Source organism: Schistocerca nitens, chromosome 1, assembly GCF_023898315.1.
Source record: "Schistocerca nitens isolate TAMUIC-IGC-003100 chromosome 1, iqSchNite1.1, whole genome shotgun sequence".
NCBI classification, from domain to species: Eukaryota; Metazoa; Arthropoda; class Insecta; order Orthoptera; family Acrididae; genus Schistocerca; species Schistocerca nitens.
The window spans coordinates 274,445,022-274,466,053 of record NC_064614.1 but is presented as its reverse complement, the minus strand read 5'-3'; the positions used below and the strand labels follow the sequence as shown (position 1 = coordinate 274,466,053).

The window sequence follows — 21,032 nt, the reverse complement described above, 5'->3', positions numbered from 1 at the left end:
TTTTTTCTGCTCACATAAGAGAATGGGACAGGAAATTCTGTAAACTTGACTGTGAAAGTAAGCAGCTCCCATTGTGGGAGAAATTGTCTTTTCCAGGAGAACGTTACAACTGCTGCACAAAATGACTAACAATCAATTTCCCCTCTAGCATTGTAGAACAATGCGTAAAGATTTACATAGAATCTGTGTGATGTGTTTCCTGCATTTGTTTTATTAGCAACTTATATTTGTATTATTTGTAGTGTTAATGCACCTAGTGGAAAATAAATACCCCTGGGCCTGTCTGCATACTGTGTCACAAGTGATTCATAAGGTGAGCAGCAGAACTATTGGGTTAACTTTGTGTATAAATTATGTTATAGGGTGTGATGGGCTGGGGTGAAGTGTAGAAGTGCGAGAGAAGGCAGGTCGCCACATTGTGGTCATGCACTTCCCTCCTTTGTAGGTCTGCAAACTAAAGAGCAAGCAGGCAATTCGCACTCTCTCTACCACATTATGTCACAAGAAGCAATTATGTGGTGTTTCACAAAGTTAACCCTACCGTTCCGCTGCTCACCTTATGAATCACTGGTGACGCAGTATGCCGATAGTACAATTCTTCTGCACTTAGATGTGCTGGACACATTTAATGTTTGTTCTCAACCAGTTAGATTAACAATAAATGTGAATTTTATACCATTAAACCATTATTTTTAATCATAGCTGGGATTTTCCCATTTTCCCATCACCTGCGACATGTAAATTATTGGTCCTAGAAAAGAAAAAAAGAATAGGGCTGTTTTTGTAGGAAATTAATTTTAATTTTGTGCGTGGAACCATTTTTCAGTAAAAACTGTGGTTTTCGAAGTATTCAAGAAAAACATAAAACAGTGACCAGCCACCCCCACCCCCCAACCCTTTCGCTCACACCTCACCAATCAGGATTTGTAGAATGGTGCTCATGGCAGACCATCCTACCATTATACAGAATTTTGTCTACCCAAGTCTTTTCCCCTATTCAACATTTTTGGTCTTCGTTGACTGGCCTATTTATTTTTTATTTATTTATTTATTGTTCCGTGGGACCAAATTAAGGAGAAGTCTCCATGGTCATGGAATGAGTCAATACATGAAATTATAACATGATATTAGAAACAGATAAAATGAAATATAAAAAAACATATTCGGGTGACAAGTCGTAAGTTTAAATAAAGAAAATCAACAATGTAACACTGGAATTTGCTTAATTTTTTAGCTCTTCCAGGAGCTCCTCAACAGAATAGAAGGAGCGAGCCATGAGGAAACTCTTCAGTTTAGACTTAAAAGTTTTTGGGCTACTGCTAAGATATTTGAGTTCTTGTGGTAGCTTATTGAAAATGGATGCAGCAGAATACTGCACTCCTTTCTGCACAAAAGTCAAGGAAGTGAATTCCACATGCAGATTGGATTTCTGCCTAGTATTAACTGAGTGAAAGCTGCTAACTCTTGGAAATAGGCTAATATTGCTACCAACAAACAACATTATGTTGTTGTGGTCTTCAGTCCTGAGACTGGTTTGATGCAGCTCTCCATGCTGCTCTATCCTGTGCAAGCTTCTTCATCCCCCAGTACCTACTGCAACCTACATCCTTCTGAATCTGCTTAGTGTATTCATCTCTTGGTCTCCCTCTACGATTTTTACCCTCCACGCTGCCCTCCAATGCTAAATTTGTGATCCCTTGATGCCTCAAAACATGTCCTACCAACCGATCCCTTCTTCTAGTCAAGTTGTGCCACAAACTTCTCTTCTCCCCAATCCTAATCAATACCTCCTCATTAGTTATGTGATCTACCCACCTTATCTTCAGCATTCTTCTGTAGCACCACATTTCGAAAGCTTATATTCTCTTCTTGTCCAAACTAGTTATCGTCCATGTTTCACTTCCATACATGGCTACACTCCATACAAATACTTTCAGAAACGACTTCCTGACACTTAAATCTATACTCGATGTTAACAACTTCCTCTTCTTCAGAAACGATTTCCTTGCCATTGCCAGTCTACATTTTATATCCTCTCTACTTCGACCATCATCAGTTATTTTACTCCCTAAATAGCAAAACTCCTTTACTACTTTAACTGTCTCATTTCCTAATCTAATCCCCTCAGCATCACCCGATTTATTTTGACTACATTCCATTATCCTCATTTTGCTTTTGTTGATGTTCATCTTATATCCTCCTTTCAAGACACTGTCCATTCCGTTCAACTGCTCTTCCAAGTCCTTTGCTGGCTCTGACAGAATTACAATGTCATCGGCGAACCTCAAAGTTTTTACTTCTTCTCCATGAATTTTAATACCTACTCCAAATTTTTCTTTTGTTTCCTTTACTGATTGCTCAATATACAGATTGAATAACATCGGGGAGAGGCTACAACTCTGTCTCACTCCTTTCCCAACCACTGCTTCCCTTTCATGCCCCTCAACTCTTATAACTGCCATCTGGTTTCTGTACAAATTGTAAATAGCCTTTCGCTCCCTGTTTTTTACCCCTTCCACTTTCAAAATTTGAAAGAGAGTATTCCAGTTAACATTGTCAAAAGCTTTCTCTAAGTCTACAAATGCTAGAAACGTAGGTTTGCCTTTCCTTAATCTTTCTTCTAAGATAAGTCGTAAGGTTAGTATTGCCTCACGTGTTCCAACATTTCTACGGAATCCAAACTGATCTTCCCCGAGGTCGGCTTCTGCCAGTTTTTCCATTCGTCTGTAAAGAATTCGCGTTAGTATTTTGCAGCTGTGACTTATTAAACTGATAGTTCGGTAATTTTCACATCTGTCAACACCTGCTTTCTTTGGGATTGGAATTATTATATTCTTCTTGAAGTCTGAGGGTATTTCGCCTGTCTCATACATCTTGCTCACCAGATGGTAGAGTTTTGTCATGACTGGCTCTCCCAAGGCCATCAGTAGTTCTAATGGAATGTTGTCTACTCCTGGGGCCTTGTTTCGACTCAGGTCTTTCAGTGCTCTGTCAAACTCTTCACGCAGTATCTTATCTTCCATTTCGTCTTCATCTACATCCTCTTCCATTTCCATAATATTGTCCTCAAGCACATCGCCCTTGTATAAACCCTCTATATACTCCTTCCACCTGTCTGCCTTCCCTTCTTTTCTTAGAACTGGGTTGCCATCTGAGCTCTTGATATTATTACAAGTGGTTCTCTTCTCTCCAAAGGTCTCTTTAATGATTCTATATCCTCGACCTGTCTCTGCAGACCAGCCACTTCCTTTACGACTGACCATATGGTTTTAATTTTATCCTGAGACTTAGCTGTTCTATCTGCATACCACATACTTTTTGCCTTCCTAATAACATTTTTAAGCACCTTACAATACTTTTTGTAGTGGGCTGCTGCATTTAGATTTTGACTGTTTCTAACGTTTTGATATAATTGCCACTTTGTTCTACAAGATATTCTTATCCCTCTAGTCAGTCACCCAGGCTGCTTGTTTGTGCTAGTACCCTGTTTTGAACGTTCTAATGGAAAGCAACTTTCAAAAGCACGAGAAACGTCTTGAGAAAAGCATTATATTTATCGTCTACTGTATCGGCACTATAAACATCTTGCCACTCTTGTTCCTTGATAAGGTTTACAAAGGTCTCTACAGCAACTGGATCAGTTTTCCTAAACAGCTGATGACTATATTTAACACGTGTTGCACCACAAAAATCTTTTAGAGTTAAAATTTGTGCATCATGATCTGAAAGGCCATTCACCTTTTTGCTAACAGAATGCCCTTCTAGTAATGAGGAATGAACAAAAATGTTGTCTATGGTTGTTCTACTGTTCCCTTGCACTCTCGTTGGAAAGAATACGGTTTGCATAAGATTATATGACTTAAGGAGGTCTACCAGCATCCTCTTCCTTGCACATTCACTTATACAATTAATATTGAAGTCACCACATATAACTAACTTTTTGTATTTCCTATAAAGTGAACCAAGAACCTCCTCTAGCTTTAGCAAAAATGTTGTGAAATTGGAGTCTGGGGATCTATAAATAACAACAGTTAGAAGTTTAGCTCCATTAAATTTAACCACACCTGCACAACATTCAAACACCTTTTCAGTGCAGTACTTTGAAACATCAGTTGACGTAAATGGGATGCCATTTTTCACATACATGGCTACTCCCCCATACCGCAAAGAGCTCCTCGAAAAGCTGCCAGCCAACCTGTATCCTGGTAAAGGAAACCTCTGAATTATCTCCTTATTTAAGAAGTGTTCAGATATACCAATAATTTCAGAGTCAACATCTATAAGCAGGTCACTAACTTTATCTCTAATACCTTGTATATTTTGATGAAATACACTAATTCCCTCATTACTCGGATACCTAAGCTTTGTCAAAAGTGGTTCCTTTGTTAGAGAGACTTCCCTTAAGCAGGAATACCTATCAGCTGACTTCAATCTAAAAAAGGTGCAGCTCTAACACCTACTACTGCAGGAATTTTCTCATGAGTGATCCCACCAACCCCACCTATGCTTACACCTATAAGCTTTGCCAACCTCCCCTTCCCATACCTGTTGAGGTGCAGGCCATGTCTAGCGAAACCCGTCCTGCTGATAGACTCCACCGACACCACTGAAATGTGACCCATGCTTTCCGTCATCAGCGCACCCCCAAGTCTCATGTTATTACGCCTGACGGCTGTATTAAGATGAGGCCGATCGTGGCGCTGAAACAGTTCCACAAAATGCACATTCGTGTTGCCAGTCTGAGTGGCTATCTTTTCCAGGTTACCATCTATGTCATACTCCCCATCCCTATCAATACTATTACCAGCCCCACCCACAATCACTACCTGATCCTCTTTAGTAAAGTCCCTACATAACCCCCTATGTTAACAGTCACCTGAGCCAATCCTGCATTAGGCTTCACAATGCTGGTGCCTACTATACATCGTCCAAGTTTCAAATTATGTTACTTGGCAGTGACACATCAAGCAAAAGTTACTTTCATCCTTATGTTTTGCACACCAGTTTGCATACTGTTGGTAGTCCATACACATTGTCCAGAAGAATCTAGCTATGCAACTGCATGTTTCAAAGACAAAATTAGTTGTTATAGAGTGTGTATCAGTGCGGTCGATTACTTCATGGACTTTCTGTAATTCCTCCCAAGGTAGCTATATATTATTAAATCAGTCACATCAGTTTGTAGGCAGAGGATACAGAGTTTTGTGTGTGTGTGTGTGTGTGTGTGTGTGTGTGTGTGTGTGTGTGTGTGTGTGTGTGAGAAAGAGAGAAAGAGAGAGAGAGAGAGAGGAATATATATTCAATTGTGAATGTTTTACAGAATGCTTTTGTTATTTTTAACATTTGATATAATACTTTGTTATTTAATGATGCATAATTATGACTATTTATTGTTGCAGAATGATGCCCGAAAATACATTGCTCTTAGCACATTTGGTTTTTACAAACGTGGAATATTAGATGTGAAACTTACAGACTTCCATGCGCATCCTTTTGATGAAAATGCTGTTGTGAGTATAATACATGATTACTGGAGCTTTTGCATTATTTTTCTTTACATATGGTTCTTGATTTTAATTTGTACAGATTGTGAAAGACAACAGCTGTATAGAGATGTATTTTTTCTTCATTTTCTCTGATTGTATGCCCTCGGCCTTCTTTCTGCTATTTGTACTTGGCCTTCAGAGGAATAAAAAACGTGCGTTATGACCTTGCATTGCCATTTGCATTTGCACACTGTACAACAATATTCACGATGGAACATTATGGATGATTGAAATTGTGTACTGGACTGGTGCTTGAGCTTCAAGTACCCATGTCCGGCACACCATTTTAATTTATCAAGCGTTTTCATAAAAGCTCACAGTGCGGGATGAAATATTAATTCAGGACACTGATAGTGATGTTAGATGACATGTTTGTTTCCAGATATATTCCAGATAGAAACAAGAACCTACTGATGCGATTGTTTAGAGATTTAAGATGACCTTTGACAACAGGTGATGCCCTATGTACAGGGTGTTCCTAAACTGTTAACTGAGATTAATACAGGAGGTAGAGAACATCAAAACAAATATATTTTGGTAAGCAACTTGTATTCCTAGGAAAGGTTTTTTTAGTGGTGCTGAGATAAGCCTTTGTGTCTGTCACTGACTGGAATATGTACTGACATGCAAATATTCACAATTCGCGTGTTTGGGCACATGAGAATCCATGTCGTACTCAACCTTGTGCTTATAAATAGTGATTCGGTGTTAAAAGTGTTGGCCAGCATTCTCGGTGATAGGTTGATTGGACCATACACTTTTCCATTCCACCTCAATGGACATAGATACTGCTTCTTTGTGGAAAGAGTATTGCCAGAACTGCTGGATGCTGGAGTATGTACCTCCAAATGTTAGACAGAGGACGGACTTGCAGCACAGTGGGGCACCTGCCCATTTCAGCATTGCTGTGAGGAATCATCTGAGAGCTTTCTTCGGGAAATGATGAGTTGGCCGAGGTGGCCCTGTGGCCTGGCATCCAGGTCACCTGACCTCATGTGTCAGGATTTCTACCTCTGGGGACATATGAACCAGCTGTTGTATGAAACTGTTGTGTAAACAGAAGATGACCTCATGGTTAGAATTTCTGTTGCTGCTAGCACCGTACGAACTCACCAGGAATTTTTGGAGGCACAACAGTCAACGATCCGATGATGTACAGCATGCAAACAGGCCAGTGGTCGCACATTCGAGCATTTCCTTTTAATGCCACTGTTGTATTTAGCATGCTAAACGACCTTCTGTATAAATCATCCCTAGCATCAGTAATTGCTGTCAGGGACCGCATGACCTGAACTAAATATATTTGTTTTGATGTTCTCTATCTCCTGTATTAATTTGAAAAAATAGTTTTGGAACACCGTGTGTACTTAAGTATTTATCTTAACTGGAAAATTAAGCAAGAAGGTTGAAGCACTGATCAGTAATATGATATATACTACTAACTTTTTGATTAATGTTTCAGCAAGTTGAGGGGCATGGGCCAGGTGCCAGCCAGTTGTATCTCTCTTTCGAGGGCCTTATTCTTACTGTGTTGTCTGTTCTGTAGGTGCAAGCAGGCCCTGTTGACCATGGCTGACTGCACACTGATAACACAGCTCCCTGACCACTGCAAAGTGTCAATCCTAAATTTATTTTATTCAAGCTGTACAAGTAGTAATAACACATTGAACAACATGGAGCATTGGTTAAGATGCTGTATTTAGTGAGGAGTGGGCTTCAGATACTGGCATGGTATCCCAGATTTAGTGTTTTTACAGTTTCTTGAAGTATAACGTCACAATATTTGTTCGACTTTATACATACTACTTTAAATGTATGGCAACCAAACCCAAAATATTCCATGACTTTAATAAACAGGACTGCTGTGTGACTTCGTAGGCTTTTCCAGCATAATATGTCTTGAAAGTCTCTTCAGATTTGCTGCCGGATCCAAAAACCAACTCAGTTCAATATTTGAGAACTATGCACCATCTTCAAGTGCTTATGCTGATGAGTCCCTCTAAGAACTGATGCCAGGCTGCAGATTGACGTCCTATATAGGCCTCCTTACCATACATGGTGCATGTGCTGCTCGTCAGAGTTGCTCCTCTCCAAGACTAGACAGGTGATGTCACCCTTAGTAGAACACCAACAGCAATGATATATTGCAGTCAGAGGCGATTTTCAAACACTTGGACTGTCCGTACTGAAGAATGTTCTGTTTTGATGTGGGATAGTAAGGGGTTCCACGTCCTGCTAAGAGGAAACCCATTGTCTCTATTAATTAAATTATCCACCAACCTAATTTCAATTGCCTCTTTATACACATTGTTCCAAAGACCAGAAGTGTTGGTAACGATAATAGTTTTGTAAAATTTCATACCATGTCCTTCGTTTAAGCAATGTTCTGCAACCACTGATCTTTCCAGCTGTTGTAGACTTGTATGATGTTCCACGCACCTGTCATGAACTGTGCAAATCGAACAGCCGATGTAAGCCTTCCCACATTGACCGGAATTTTGTATGTACCAGGCTTCAGATACCTATATGGAGAGGAGATGGTGAAACTTGTACGGAAGTTAGATAAACTTCGGAGGAAAAAAGGAAAGCTGTTGAGTACACCCGCCTTACAGTTGAACTTGCCATTGCAGTTTTCGAGAGATGTGTCGCCCTGAGTTGACGATTCCACATGGGCACTATCAGATTGGGCACATCGGAGCACCATTACCAGACAGTCCTCTAAATTTGAACGGCTTCTGTCTCATCCTACAGCATCAGAAGGGGAATAACGGTGATGCACTGTGGTTAATCTTTCTAACAAAGCATTGGCTGGGCCCACAGTGGCAATGTTTGAGAAACATTTAAATTTTGCTTCCACTCCAAAGAGACTTACTTTCACAGAGTTTATCTGTTACGTAGAACAAGCAGTACACAGCCTCCCAGAGGACCAGATAGAAGAAATAAGGCAAGAGGTGTCCCACACACTACGTTGGGCTCGGCCACCATGGGATAACATCTCTTCTGCAGAAAGAGCAGCCATTCGTCCCCTTAGGAATGATGATGAAGTCATAGTTTTACCAGCTGACAAGGGGAATGCTACAGTTGAAGTGACATGGGATGATTACATCCTTAAAATGGATTTACTACTCAATGGCCTGGCTTACAGAAGACTATCTTGTGACTCCATAGAATGGATTAAGTGCTAGAAACTTTCTCTTTTGAAAAAGAGCTTGTTGTCCAAAGATTTACGTAAGAAGGGGTTCCTCTACGTCCTGTTGTTAGTAATTTGGGTGTATCCACTTATAACCTGGCAAAGTATTTAACATTGTTGTCAGTCCTTATGTTGGCAAGTGTGAACAGCATATCTCCAGTTTGGTGTATTTTATTTGACGATTGAAATCTGTGAGTCTGGGTCCTTCAGATTTGTTAGTGAGTTTTGATGTGGTATCTCTGTTTCCATGAGTCCCTCTAGAAGAGTCCCTGAGTTTGAGTAGTGAGAAACTAGATGAAGAGTAGGTGAAGCTTTGTTGTCATGTGCTGATATCCACATATATTTTATTTAACAGTAACAATTTTGAACAGAATGACGGAGTGGCTATGGGTAGTCCTCTGTCACCCATAATCGCCAATTTATTTATGGAGGACATTGAGGATATGGCACTGAGGACTTTGGCTTTGCGACAAACGTGCTTCTGGAGGTATGTGGATGATACCTTTTCTGTGTGGCCACATGGACATGGTGCTCTCAATGGATTTTTGGACCACTTCAGCTATCTTCATCCCAGGATTAAGTGTACCATGGAGGTTGAAAGTGATGGGATGCTTCTATTCTTGGACGTTATGGTTTACAAAAAATCGAGTGGTACTCTGGGACGTACTGTTCACTGGAAGCCAATGCAAACAGATCGGTATTGTATTATAAGAGTTGTCATCCACCACACCAATGCAGTGGTGACCTTAGGACTCTGGTATGCAGAGCATATGCCATTTCCGATGCATACAGTTTAACCCAGGAACTGGCACATTTGATTGCTGTTTTTATGGAGAATGGATACTCTGAGAAGCAGATTCATCAAGCTATGGAGATTGGACCATCACCAGAGATGCAAGAGGAGGAGCTTAGATTGGTGACCTTTATTCCTTTTGCTGGGGGCATATCCTTCAAGATTGGAAGAATTTTAAAGAGTTTTAGCATTAAGAGTGTAAGAGCATGTTCTGTCCACCTTCCAAGATTAGGGGACCACTCAGCTATGTGAAAGATGAGTTGGGGTGTAGGAAGCCTGGTATATACAAAATTCTGTGTCAATGTGGGAAGGCTAACATCGACCGTTCGATTCACACAGTTTATGACGGGTGCATGGAACATCGCCGTCATATGAGGCTACAACAGCCGGAAAAATCAGCAGTAGCAGAATGTTGCATAAACGAGGAACACGGCATGAAATTTGATGAAACTGTGATAATTACCAACACTTCCGGTCTTTGGAGCAGTGTCTATAAAGAAGCAATTGAAATTAGGTTGCCAGATAATTTAATTAATAGAGACAATGGGTTTCCTCTTAGCAAGACATGGAACCATGTACCATCCCACATCAGAACAAAATGTTCTTTGGTGCGGCTAGTCAGAGTGTTCGAAAATCATTTCTGAGTGCGATACATCATTGCTGCTGGTGTTTTGCTAAGGGCGGTGTTGCCCAATCTTGGAGGGCCGCAACTGTGATGGGCAGCACACGCACCGTGTGTGGTACGGAGACCTGTATAGGACGTCGATTTGCAGCCTGGCATCACTTCTCAGCAGGGCTCATCAGCAGAAGCAACGTTCTCCTAAAGATAGTGAACAGTGGGATCCCTGAAATATTGAATTGAGTTGATTTTAGTATCCGGCAGAAAATCTGAGGAGATATTCAAGACCGCTGTGACTGTTAGAATTAACGTGACCAGTTTCACAAATTAAATTTGCTTCTTTGGGTGCTTCATGTCAAAAGATTAAACGTTCTATTTAAACTGAGTAAAGCCATCTGTTGACAGATAGTGGTTAGTCGGTGCCGGCAAGAGCAATGCTTCCTCACCAGGCTGTCTACAATGGAGGTTGGGGATGGTCCTAGCCCCCAGTACATTTAATCATAGATGCTTGCACATTTGTGACTCAGAGGTTTTAAATACCGGTGTATAAACGTTGGAAATGGCTTTATCTGGTTTAAATATAACCTTTAAACTTGTGTCTTGGAGGACCTGAAGATGCAAATTTTAATTTACCAAACTGGTCGTGTTCTCCAATAAAGAACTCTGTCACAGTGGTCTTGTTTATTCAAATAATGTTCAACTTTAATAAAGCAATACACTCTTTGTAAATAATAATAATAATGATAGTAGTAACAATAACAATAATACACTCTTTGAAATTCTGAAGATAGCAGTGGTAATATACAGGGAATAACAGGTTATGCTCTACATTTACAGAAGCCAGATGGCATTTAGGATAATCTAAGGACATGAAAGGGCAGTGGTTGAGAAGGGACTGAGACAGGGTTGCAGTCTATCTGTACATAGATCAAGCAGTAAAGGAAGCCACAGAAAAATTTGGAGAAGAAATTAAAGTTCAGGGAGAAGAAATAAGAACTTTTAGGTCAGCAGATGTTATTGTAATTCTGCTAGAGGCAAAAAAGGACATGGGAGTGCAGTTGAATAGAATTGACAAATCTTGAAAGGAGGGTGTAAGATGAACATTAACAAAAGCAAAACAAAGGAATGGAATGTAGGTAAATTAAATCACATGACGCTGAGGGGATTAAGTTAGGAAATGAGACACTAAAAGTAATTGGTAAATTTTGCTATTTGAGCAGCAAAATACTTGTAAATGGTGATGACCAAAGTAGAAAGGATATAAAATGTAGACTGGCAATGGCAAGAAAACCATTTCTGAAGAAAAGAAATGTGTTAACATCAAATATAGAATTAAATGTTAAGAAATCTTTTCCGAAAGTATTTTGCTGTAGTGTAGCCTTGTATGGAAGAGTAAAATGTGGAAGATATGCAATTCACACAAGAGAATAGAAGCCTTTGAAATTTGGTGCTACACAAGAATGATAAAAGATTAGATGGGCGGATTGCATAAGTAATGAGGAGGTACAGAATGGAATTGGGGAAAAAAGAAATTTGTAGCCTAACATGATTAAAAGAAGGGATCAGTTGTTATGACACATTCTGAGACATCAAGGAACCATCAGTTTATTATTGGAGGGAAATTTGGAGTGTAAAACTTACAGAGGGAGAGCAAAAGATGAGTACAGTAAGTAGATTCAAATAGATGTGGATTGCAGTAGTTATTTGGAGATGAAGAGGCTTGTACAGGATAGAGTCATTTAGAGAACTGCATCAAACCAGTATTCGGACTGAAGACTACAACAACAGTGATGAAGCATGGCTTTCCTTGATAAATTGATACTGACCAGTGTAATGATTTTTTTCTTAACTTGGTTCATAAAAATAACTCCATAATGCATCGAAGTATAAGTTAACTATCAGTAGGAATGACGAAAAAGCTGTAGTAACTTGTTTTATTTCTGGAGAACACTGCCTTAAAAGTGGTGATATCAGCTTGAAAAAATCATAGGCTACAATAAGCAGAAAAAATCAGGTTTGGAGAATCATGCATTCTAGTAGAGCAATGAAAACTTTGACAGAATTTTAATTGCTTATACAAAGATTCATTTTTTATAGTTACTTCTTCTTAGTCTTGTTAGGATGATTAGGATGTGTGCGTGCAGTGTGTGGATGCAGGAGGCGCTGGCCGCAGTTTATGAACAGCTGAATGGATTTTCAGCTATGTTCAGTCGCCTTCAGGCTGCTGCCTCGGGGTGTAGTGGTGGCGGAGAATCGGGCTCGCCACATGGGACGCCTCAGGTATCACTTGTTTTGCCCATGGGTTCTGCTTGAGAGGCACTTCCCAGTCCACCTGGCACAGTGGATCCAAACTCACAGCAGCGTGAGTGGCAGGTGGTAATGTGTCCATGTAGCTTGAGGCGGAGGGCCAATGTGGAGACAGGCCATCGCCTGGCATCGCCCATTCTCCCTGTGAGTGATGTATGGTCGCTTCTTCAGTGGGGTGTAAGCAGTTACACAAGGGGGGGGGGGGGTTGGAGGTTTACTAGTTATCAGGAGCTCCAACGTTAGACATTTTATGGAGCCCCTTAGGCAGATAGCATTCGGGTCTGGAAAGAAAGCCAATGTGCACTTGGTATGTCTGCTGGGGTGCCTCATCTGAGATGTTGAGGCAGCTTTGCCTGTGGCTATTGAGCATGCAGGGTGCAGTCTTCTGCAAGTTGTGGCTCACGCCGGCACCAATGATACCTGTCGAATATGTTCTGAGGCCAATGTCTGTTTACATAGGCAGCTGGAGGAGGTGGTGAAGACTGCTGGCCTCACGTGTGAAGTGCAAGCAGAGCTCACAATTGGCAGCATTGTTCCTAAAGTTGATAGTGGTCCTTTGGTTCGGAACCAAGCAGAGGGTCTCAACCAAAGGCTTCATTGACTCTGTGATGGTCTTGGCTGCAGATTTCTAGACATGTGTTATCATATTGGGATTTGTAGGACTGCCCATGATAGGTCGGGGGTGTACTACACAAAGGAAGCAGCTAATCAGCGAGCAGATCACTTGTGGAGTGCACATGAGGGTTTTTTAGGCTACGAGGTAGTTTGAGGTACCCTGATGAACACTCGCCAGTCAAAACGCAGCAAAGGGAATCAGACGGCATTTCGAATAAAGACACTTCAACTGTCAAAATTTTATCAGTAAACTGTTGAAGTATTCATAATAAAGTTCCCGAATTACTGCCCTCTAGGAAAGTTCACACACTCAAATTATTCTTGGGACTGAGAGCTGGCTGAAACATGATATGGAAACCTCTGATATTTAGTGAGCCTTGGAATGTTTATTAGAAAAGACAGGTTTGATACCATAGGAGAGGGAGTTTTCATTGCAGTTGACAAAAATATTGTCTCTATTGAGGTCAAAGTTGGGTGTGAAATGAAGTTATCTAGTTGCGTATAACAGGTGTAGGTGAAACCAAGTTAATTATTGGATGTTTTTAAAGGCCACTTGATTCTGCTGTGACAGTTCGAGAGTCATTCAAAGAAAGTGTACAGTAACTACCGCATAAATACTCAGATCATGCAATACTGGTTGGAGGCGACTTTAACCTACAAAGTATAGATTGGGATGTCTAGCGATTCATTGCAGTTGGTACAGTCAGTCAGTCATGCGAAATACTTCTGAATATGTTTTCTGAAAACTGTCTTGAGCAGGTAGCTCGGCAGCCCACGCACAATTGAAATACCTTAGACCTTGTAGCTACAAACAGTTCTGGCCTTATCAACAGTTTCAGTATAGAAATGAGGATTAAAAACCATGAGTCATTATATCAGTTACGATTACGAAAGTTAATAAATCAGTCATGAAGGCTAGGAGAGTATTTCTTCTAGATATAGCAGATAAACAGTTGTTAGCATCTCACAGAGACAGTGACTTGACACCACTTAGTTCCAGTAAGATGGAAGTAGAGGAATTATGGGCATAGTTTGATCAGATTATAAATTGTGGGTGGAGAGTTACGGTCCTAGTAAGTGGATAAAGGATGGAAAAGATCCACCATGGTTTAACAACGAAATTTGGAAGTTGCTGAGGAGGTAGAGGCTGTTGCACTCTCTGTTCAAAAGAGAACGCACATATGATGATGACAGGTGAAGGTTAGTAGAGATTAGTGCATCTGTCAAAAGATCTATGCATGAAGCATGCAACTACTAACATTGTTGCATCCTAGCATAAGATCTTCCAGAGAACCCAAGGAAATTCTGGCCCTAAGTAAAATTTCTAAGAGGGTCCAAAGCTTCCGTTTGGTCACTTGTTGACCAGTCTGGTGTGTCAGTTGAAGATAGCAAAATAAAAGCCAAAGTTTTAAATTTCATTTTCAAGAAATCATTCACACTGGGAGGATCAAACAAACATAATGTCATTTGACCGTCCGACAGACTCCTGTACGGACAACATAATAATAAGCACTCCCGGCATTGAGGTACAAATGAAAAATTTGAAAGCAAATAAATCACCAGGTCTGGATGGAATCCCATTTCAGTCTTACAGAGAGTACTGTACGCCATGGCCCATTACCTAGCTTGCATTTAATCTGTGTAATATTGTAATCAGTATCAGTTGTGGTCCTTCAAAAAAATTCATTTCAGACTTGAGATATTTGACCATTCAGCCCTTTTTATCTCAGTCCCAATTTAGTTGAAACCTATACAGTGAAATTTCATGAACTTTATTCAGTGAAACATTAATATATTTGTCCAGAAACTGAACAAAACGTCTTGCTAATTCAGCAACCAGAGCTAAATAAGTGTGAACTATAATTATTTCTTATCAGAGTTCATGAGTGTATTCTGTGAATGTTTTCCCTTCATAGCCGTATGTGGCAAATTCAGTAAAACAAACTCACAGATAACTAGAGAGACCATGATCTCTAGCATCAGAAAGACAAAACTGCACATGGAAGCAAAAATCAATTGGATGCAGAATTTCTCATGTTGTTGCTGCTGCCATTGTTGTGTTGCTGTGGTGGTAGTTGTTAGCCTGAAGATTGGTTCAGTGCAGCTTTCCATGCTGCTCAATCCTGTCCAAATCTCATCATCTATGAATGATTAGTGCAACCTACTTCCTATTGAAACTGCTTACTGTATTCATCTTTTGGTCTCCCTCTGTGACTTTTACTGCCCCTCTCCACAATCTCTCTCTCTCTCTCTCTCTCTCTCTCTCTCTCTCTCTCTATCTCCCCCTCCCCCTCCCCCTCCCCCTCCCCCTTGAACTCCTTCTCAAAATTTTTCTTTGATTTCCTGCACTGCTTGCTCAATGTACAGATTGAATATCATCATGGATTTCCTGTCTCACTTTCATCTCAGCTGCTGCTAGCTTTTCACACAATTCAACTCTTATGACTGCCTTCTCACTTCTGTGCAGGTTGTAAATAACTTTTCACTTCCTCTGTTACTTTACTCCTGCTACCTCCAGAATTTCAAAGAGTGTGTTCCAGTCAGCATTATCAAAAGCTTTCTCTATCTTTACAAATGCTATAAACATCTACAAATGCTTTGATATATCTTCTAAGATAAGTCGTAGGATCAGTATTGCCTTGGTGTGTTCCTGCATTCCTCTGGAACCAAGACTGACTGTCACCGAGGTTGGCATGTACTACTTTTTCAATTCATGTCAATATTTTGCAACTGACTTATTAAACTGATAGTTCGATAATATTCACACGTTAGCTCCTGCTTTAATTGCAAATATTACAGTCTTCTTGAAGAATGAGGGTATTTCGCCTGTAACATTTGTCTTGCACATCACGTGGAATAATTTTGTAGGCTAATGATTGAAACCCAGTGAAAGAAGGTTGTATACATGGAAGAACCCTGGAGATACTAAAAGGTATCAGATAGATTATATAATGGCAAGACAGATATTTAGGAACCAGGTTTTAAATTGTAAGACATTTCCAGGGGCAGATATGGACTCTGACCACAATCTATTGGTTATGAAATATAGATTAAAACTGAAGAAATTGCAAAATGGTGGGAATTTAAGGAGATGGGACCTGGATAAACTGAAAGAACCAGGGGTTGTATAGAGTTTCAGGGAGAGCATAAGGGAACAATTGACAGGAATAGGGGAAAGAAATACAATAGAAGAAGAATGGGTAGCTTTGAGGGATGAAATAGTGAAGGCAGCAGAGGATCAAATAGGTAAAAAGACGAGGGCTAGTAGAAACCCTTGGGTAACAGAAGAAATATTGAATTTGATTGATGAAAGGAGAAAATATAAAAATGCAGTAAATGAAGTAGGCAAAAAGGAATACAAACGTCTCAAAAATGAGATCGACAGGAAGTGCAAAATGGCTAAGCAGGAATGGCTAGAGGACAAATGTAAGGATGTAGAGGCTTATCTCACTAGGGGTAAGATAGATACTGCCTACAGGAAAACTAAAGAGACCTTTGGAGAAAGGAGAACCACTTGCATGAATATCAAGAGCTATGATGGAAACCCAGTTCTAAGCAAAGAAGGGAAAGCAGAAAGGTGGAAGGAGTATATAAAGGGTCTATACAAGGGCGATGTACTTGAGGACAATATTATGGAAATGGAAGAGGATGTAGATGAAGATGAAATGGGAAATATGATATTGCGCGAAGAGTTTGACAGAGCACTGAAAGACCTGAGTCGAAACAAGGCTCCCGGAGTAGACAACATTCCATTAGAACTACTGACAGCCTTGGGAGAGCCAGTCCTGACAAAACTCTACCATCTGATGAGCAAGATGTATGAGACAGGCGAAATACCCTCAGACTTCAAGAAGAATATAATAATCCCAATCCCAAAGAAAGCAGGTGTTGACAGATGTGAAAATTACTGAACTATCAGTTTAATAAGTCACAGCTGCAAAATACTAATGCGAATTCTTTACAGATGAATGGAAAAACTAGTAGAAGCCGACCACGGGGAAGATCAGTTTGGATTCCATAGAAATTTTGGAACACTTGAGGCAATACTGACCTTACGACTTATCTTAGAAGAAAGATTAAGGAAAGGCAAACCTATGTTTCTAGCATTTGTAGACTTAGAGAAAGCTTTTGACAATGTTGATTGGAATACTCTCTTTCAAATTCTGAAGGTGGCAGGGGTAAAATACAGGGAGCGAAAGGCTATTTACAATTTGTACAGGAAGCAGATGGCAGTCATACGAGTCGAGGGGTATGAAAGGGAAGCAGTGGTTGGGAAGGGAGTGAGACAGGGTTTTAGCCTATCCCCGATGTTATTCAATCTGTATATTGAGCAAGCAATAAAGGATACAAAAGAAAAGTTCGGCGTAGGTATTAAAATCCATGGAGAAGAAATAAAAACTTTGAGGTTCGCCGATGATATTGTAATTCTGTCAGAGACAGCAAAGGACTTGGAAGAGCAGTTGAACAGAATGGACAGTGTCTTGAAAGGAGAGTATAAGACGAACATCAACAAAAGCAAAACGAGGATAATGGAATGTAGTCGAATTAAGTCAGGTGATGCTGAAGGAATTAGATTAGGAAATGAGACATTTAAAGTAGTAAAGGAGTTTTGCTATTTGGGGAGCAAAATAACTGATGATGGTCGAAGTAGAGAGGATATAAAATGTAGACTGGCAATGGCAAGGAAAGTGTTTCTGAAGAAGAAAAATTTGTTAACATCGAGTATAGATTTAAATGTCAGGAAGTCATTTCTGAAAGTATTTGTGTGGAGTGTAGCCATGTATGGAAGTGAAACATGGATGATAAATAGCTTAGACAAGAAGAGAATAGAAGCTTTCAAAATGTGGTGCTACAGAAGAATGCTGAAGATCAGATGGGTAGACCACATAACTAATGAGGAGGTATTGAATAGAATTGGGGAGAAGAGGAGCTTGTGGCACAACTTGAGTAGAAGAAGGGATCAGTTGGTAGTAAATGTTCTGAGACATCGAGGGATCACCAATTTAGTACTGGAGGGCAGCGTGGAGGGTAAAAATCGTAGAGGGAGACCAAGAGATGAATACACTAAGCAGATTCAGAAGGATGTAGGATGCAGTAGGTACTGGGAGATGAAGAAGCTTGCACAGGATAGAGTAGCATGGAGAGCTGCATCAAACCAGTCTCAGGACTGAAGACCACAACAACAACAACAACAACAACAACAACAATGATTGGCTCTCCCAAGGATATCAGTTGTTCTGAGGGAATGTTGTGTACACCAAAGGCCGTGTTTTGACATAGGTCTTTCAGTGCTCTGTCAAACTCTTCTTGCAGAATCATATCTCCTATTGCATCTTAATTTACTTCCTCTTGTGTTTCTATAACATTGGTTGCAAGTTTATTTCCCTCGTTTAGCCCCTATATATGTTCCTTCCATTTTTCAGCTTTCCCTTCTTTGCTTTGCATTGGTTTTAAATCTGAGCTCTTTAAGTGCGTACAATTACTTCTCTTTTCTCCAAAGGTCTCTTTAATTTTCCTGTAAGCAGTGTCTATCTTTCCCCTAGTTACACAGCCTTCAATAGACTTGCATTCACGCTGTAGCCATTCCTGCTTAGCCAACTTGCATGTTCTGTCAGTCATACTTTTGAATTGTCCGTACTCTTTCACCTGCTTCATTTGGTGCTTTTTTTATATTTTTTCCTTTCTTCAATTAAATTAAATATCTCTTGTGATATCCAAGGATTCCTACTGGGCCTAGTCTTTTTACTTATTTGATCCTCTTTTGCCTTCACTATTTCATCTCACACAACTGCCCATTCACCTTCTAATATATTCCTTTCCCCAGTTTCAGTCAATCATTGCCTAATGCTCCCTTTGAAACTCTCAACAACCTCTGGTCCTTTCTCATATGTATAAGCAAATACAAAAGAATATTTCACAGAATTGTTAAACAGGCAAAACAAGTGGCAAAGAAAAATTCATTAAGGTATCATAAGGAAATCGAAAGCTACGTGGCAGATTGGCAAGACTGAAGTAGGTGCTGAGAAAACTACTCAGTGTAACCTTAAATTAGAAATTGATGAGGAAACTGTTAGAAACTCCAGACAGAAATGTGAAGAACTCGACAATACTTTATAACTTCAAATAAAATGGATGGTGTCTTTCCTCCTCACATAAATTCAAACATAATCCAGAACAGAGCTTGTGAATTGTCTTCTGTCATGAATTGACTAATATTGGGAAGTCCCTAACAATTTGAAATCTGTGGGCCTGAATGCAAATCTAACAAAAATAATAAAGAGAGGCTATCGCAGTCTTGCATCTCAGTTGTGCCAAATAATAAATCAGTTATTTGATGAGGGTTGCTTCCCCAACAGGTTGAAAAATGTGCAAGTTTGACATATCCATAAAAGGGCAGACAGAATGCAACAGGACATTACTATTCAGTATCAATATTATCAGTTGTTTTTGTACAATATTTGAGTGAACAATTAGTAATCAGTTAGAAAAATATAACAAAACTTAATAACATTATTCCCAATAATCAATATAGATGTAGGAAGGGGTGAAGTACTGTAGAGACTGTTGTTGTTGTTGTTGTTGATGATGATTTCTTCAGTCCAGAGACTGGCTTGATGCAGCTCTCCATTTTGCTCTATCCTGTGCAAGCTTCATCATTGCACCCTAAATCCTTCTGAATCTGATTCAGATTCTTTATTAGTCATTCAGCATTGTTACATGCAATAGACTTCGTCAGTTCACTTAACCTATTAATTTTACAAAATAAATTTTTACATATTTAAGTTGATATTGGGCATTTCTAAAAATTCTTCTAATGAATAGAATGGATTAGTTAACAAGAAGTTATGAACATTGTCTTTAAATAATTTGTCAGGCTTGATTGACCCATTTTTAGACAATTTGTTATATATTTTAATTGCCATATACTTATGACTATTGTTAGTTTTAGCTAATCTATTTTGTGGCAACAGCAGAGAAGTACACGTTCTTGTATAGTAGCCATGTCTTTCATTTGTTACACTTAAATTAGGTAGTTCAGCAAGTAGGTAGTTAACACTGTCAAGAATATATAAATTAATTACTGTTAAAATTCTATATTTAATGAACAATGGTTTACAATGTGTTCTATTATCTACCTTAGCCATTACTCTGATTGCTTTCTTCTGGATCACCATAATTTCATTTATTTTTCTGCTGTTTCCCCAGAGTATTAACCCATATCTTAAAACAGATTGAAAAAAGGCAAAGTACGCTGTCCTTACGTACTCAAATGTCACACAACACATCAGTCTCTTCAACAAATATATAACTCTTGACAACCTAACCACTATGTGATTAACATGAGAGTTCCATGTTAGACTGTTGTCAAGTACAATACCTAAAAACTTTGCCTTTTGTTTTTCTATTTTTTTAGTCTTTGATAGACTGAACCACATATTCTGGGTCTTTTCCTCATTTAATAGCAGACCATTGGCATTAAACCATGATGTTGCATTGTCTTTTGCCAATTTCATATCACTTACAAGGTTATCAAGTACATGGTTTACAGATAGAAAAGTTGTGTCATCTGCATACAGATATGTCTTTACATCTATATTTCCTGGTAAGTAATTTATGTGTACAAGGAAAAGAAGTGGTCCCAATTTAGATCCCTGTGGCACTCCATGTTGAACCTTGAGTATGTTTGACAGATGACTTCCTGAACTCACCACCTGGTCCCTTTTATTGAGGTATGATTTGATGAGTTTTAAACTTTTATCACATATTCCATAGTACTCAAGTTTAGAGAGCAGAAGTGAGTGGTCAACTCAGTCAATAGCTTTGCTCAGATCACATAAGGTTACCTGTGCATGCACATGGTCCTCAAATGCTGCTAGAATGTCTCTGACTAAGAGCTCTATGGCATGTATAGCTGACCTTCCTTTTCTGTAACCAAACTGTGATGCACTTAACATACCATTT

At 39.6% G+C, this 21,032-nt stretch overlaps 1 protein-coding gene across 2 annotated transcripts in view; it reads left to right on the top strand.

Moving 5' to 3' along the window:
- LOC126248094 (protein GPR107) overlaps positions 1–21,032 on the top strand; it is a 209,417-nt gene that overhangs the window by 12,211 nt on the left and 176,174 nt on the right. For both annotated transcript variants that reach the window (XM_049948772.1, XM_049948765.1), the window contains exon 2: positions 5,400–5,510. In XM_049948772.1, the coding sequence (XP_049804729.1) occupies positions 5,400–5,510 (111 nt within the window). The remainder of the gene's footprint in view (positions 1–5,399; positions 5,511–21,032) is intronic.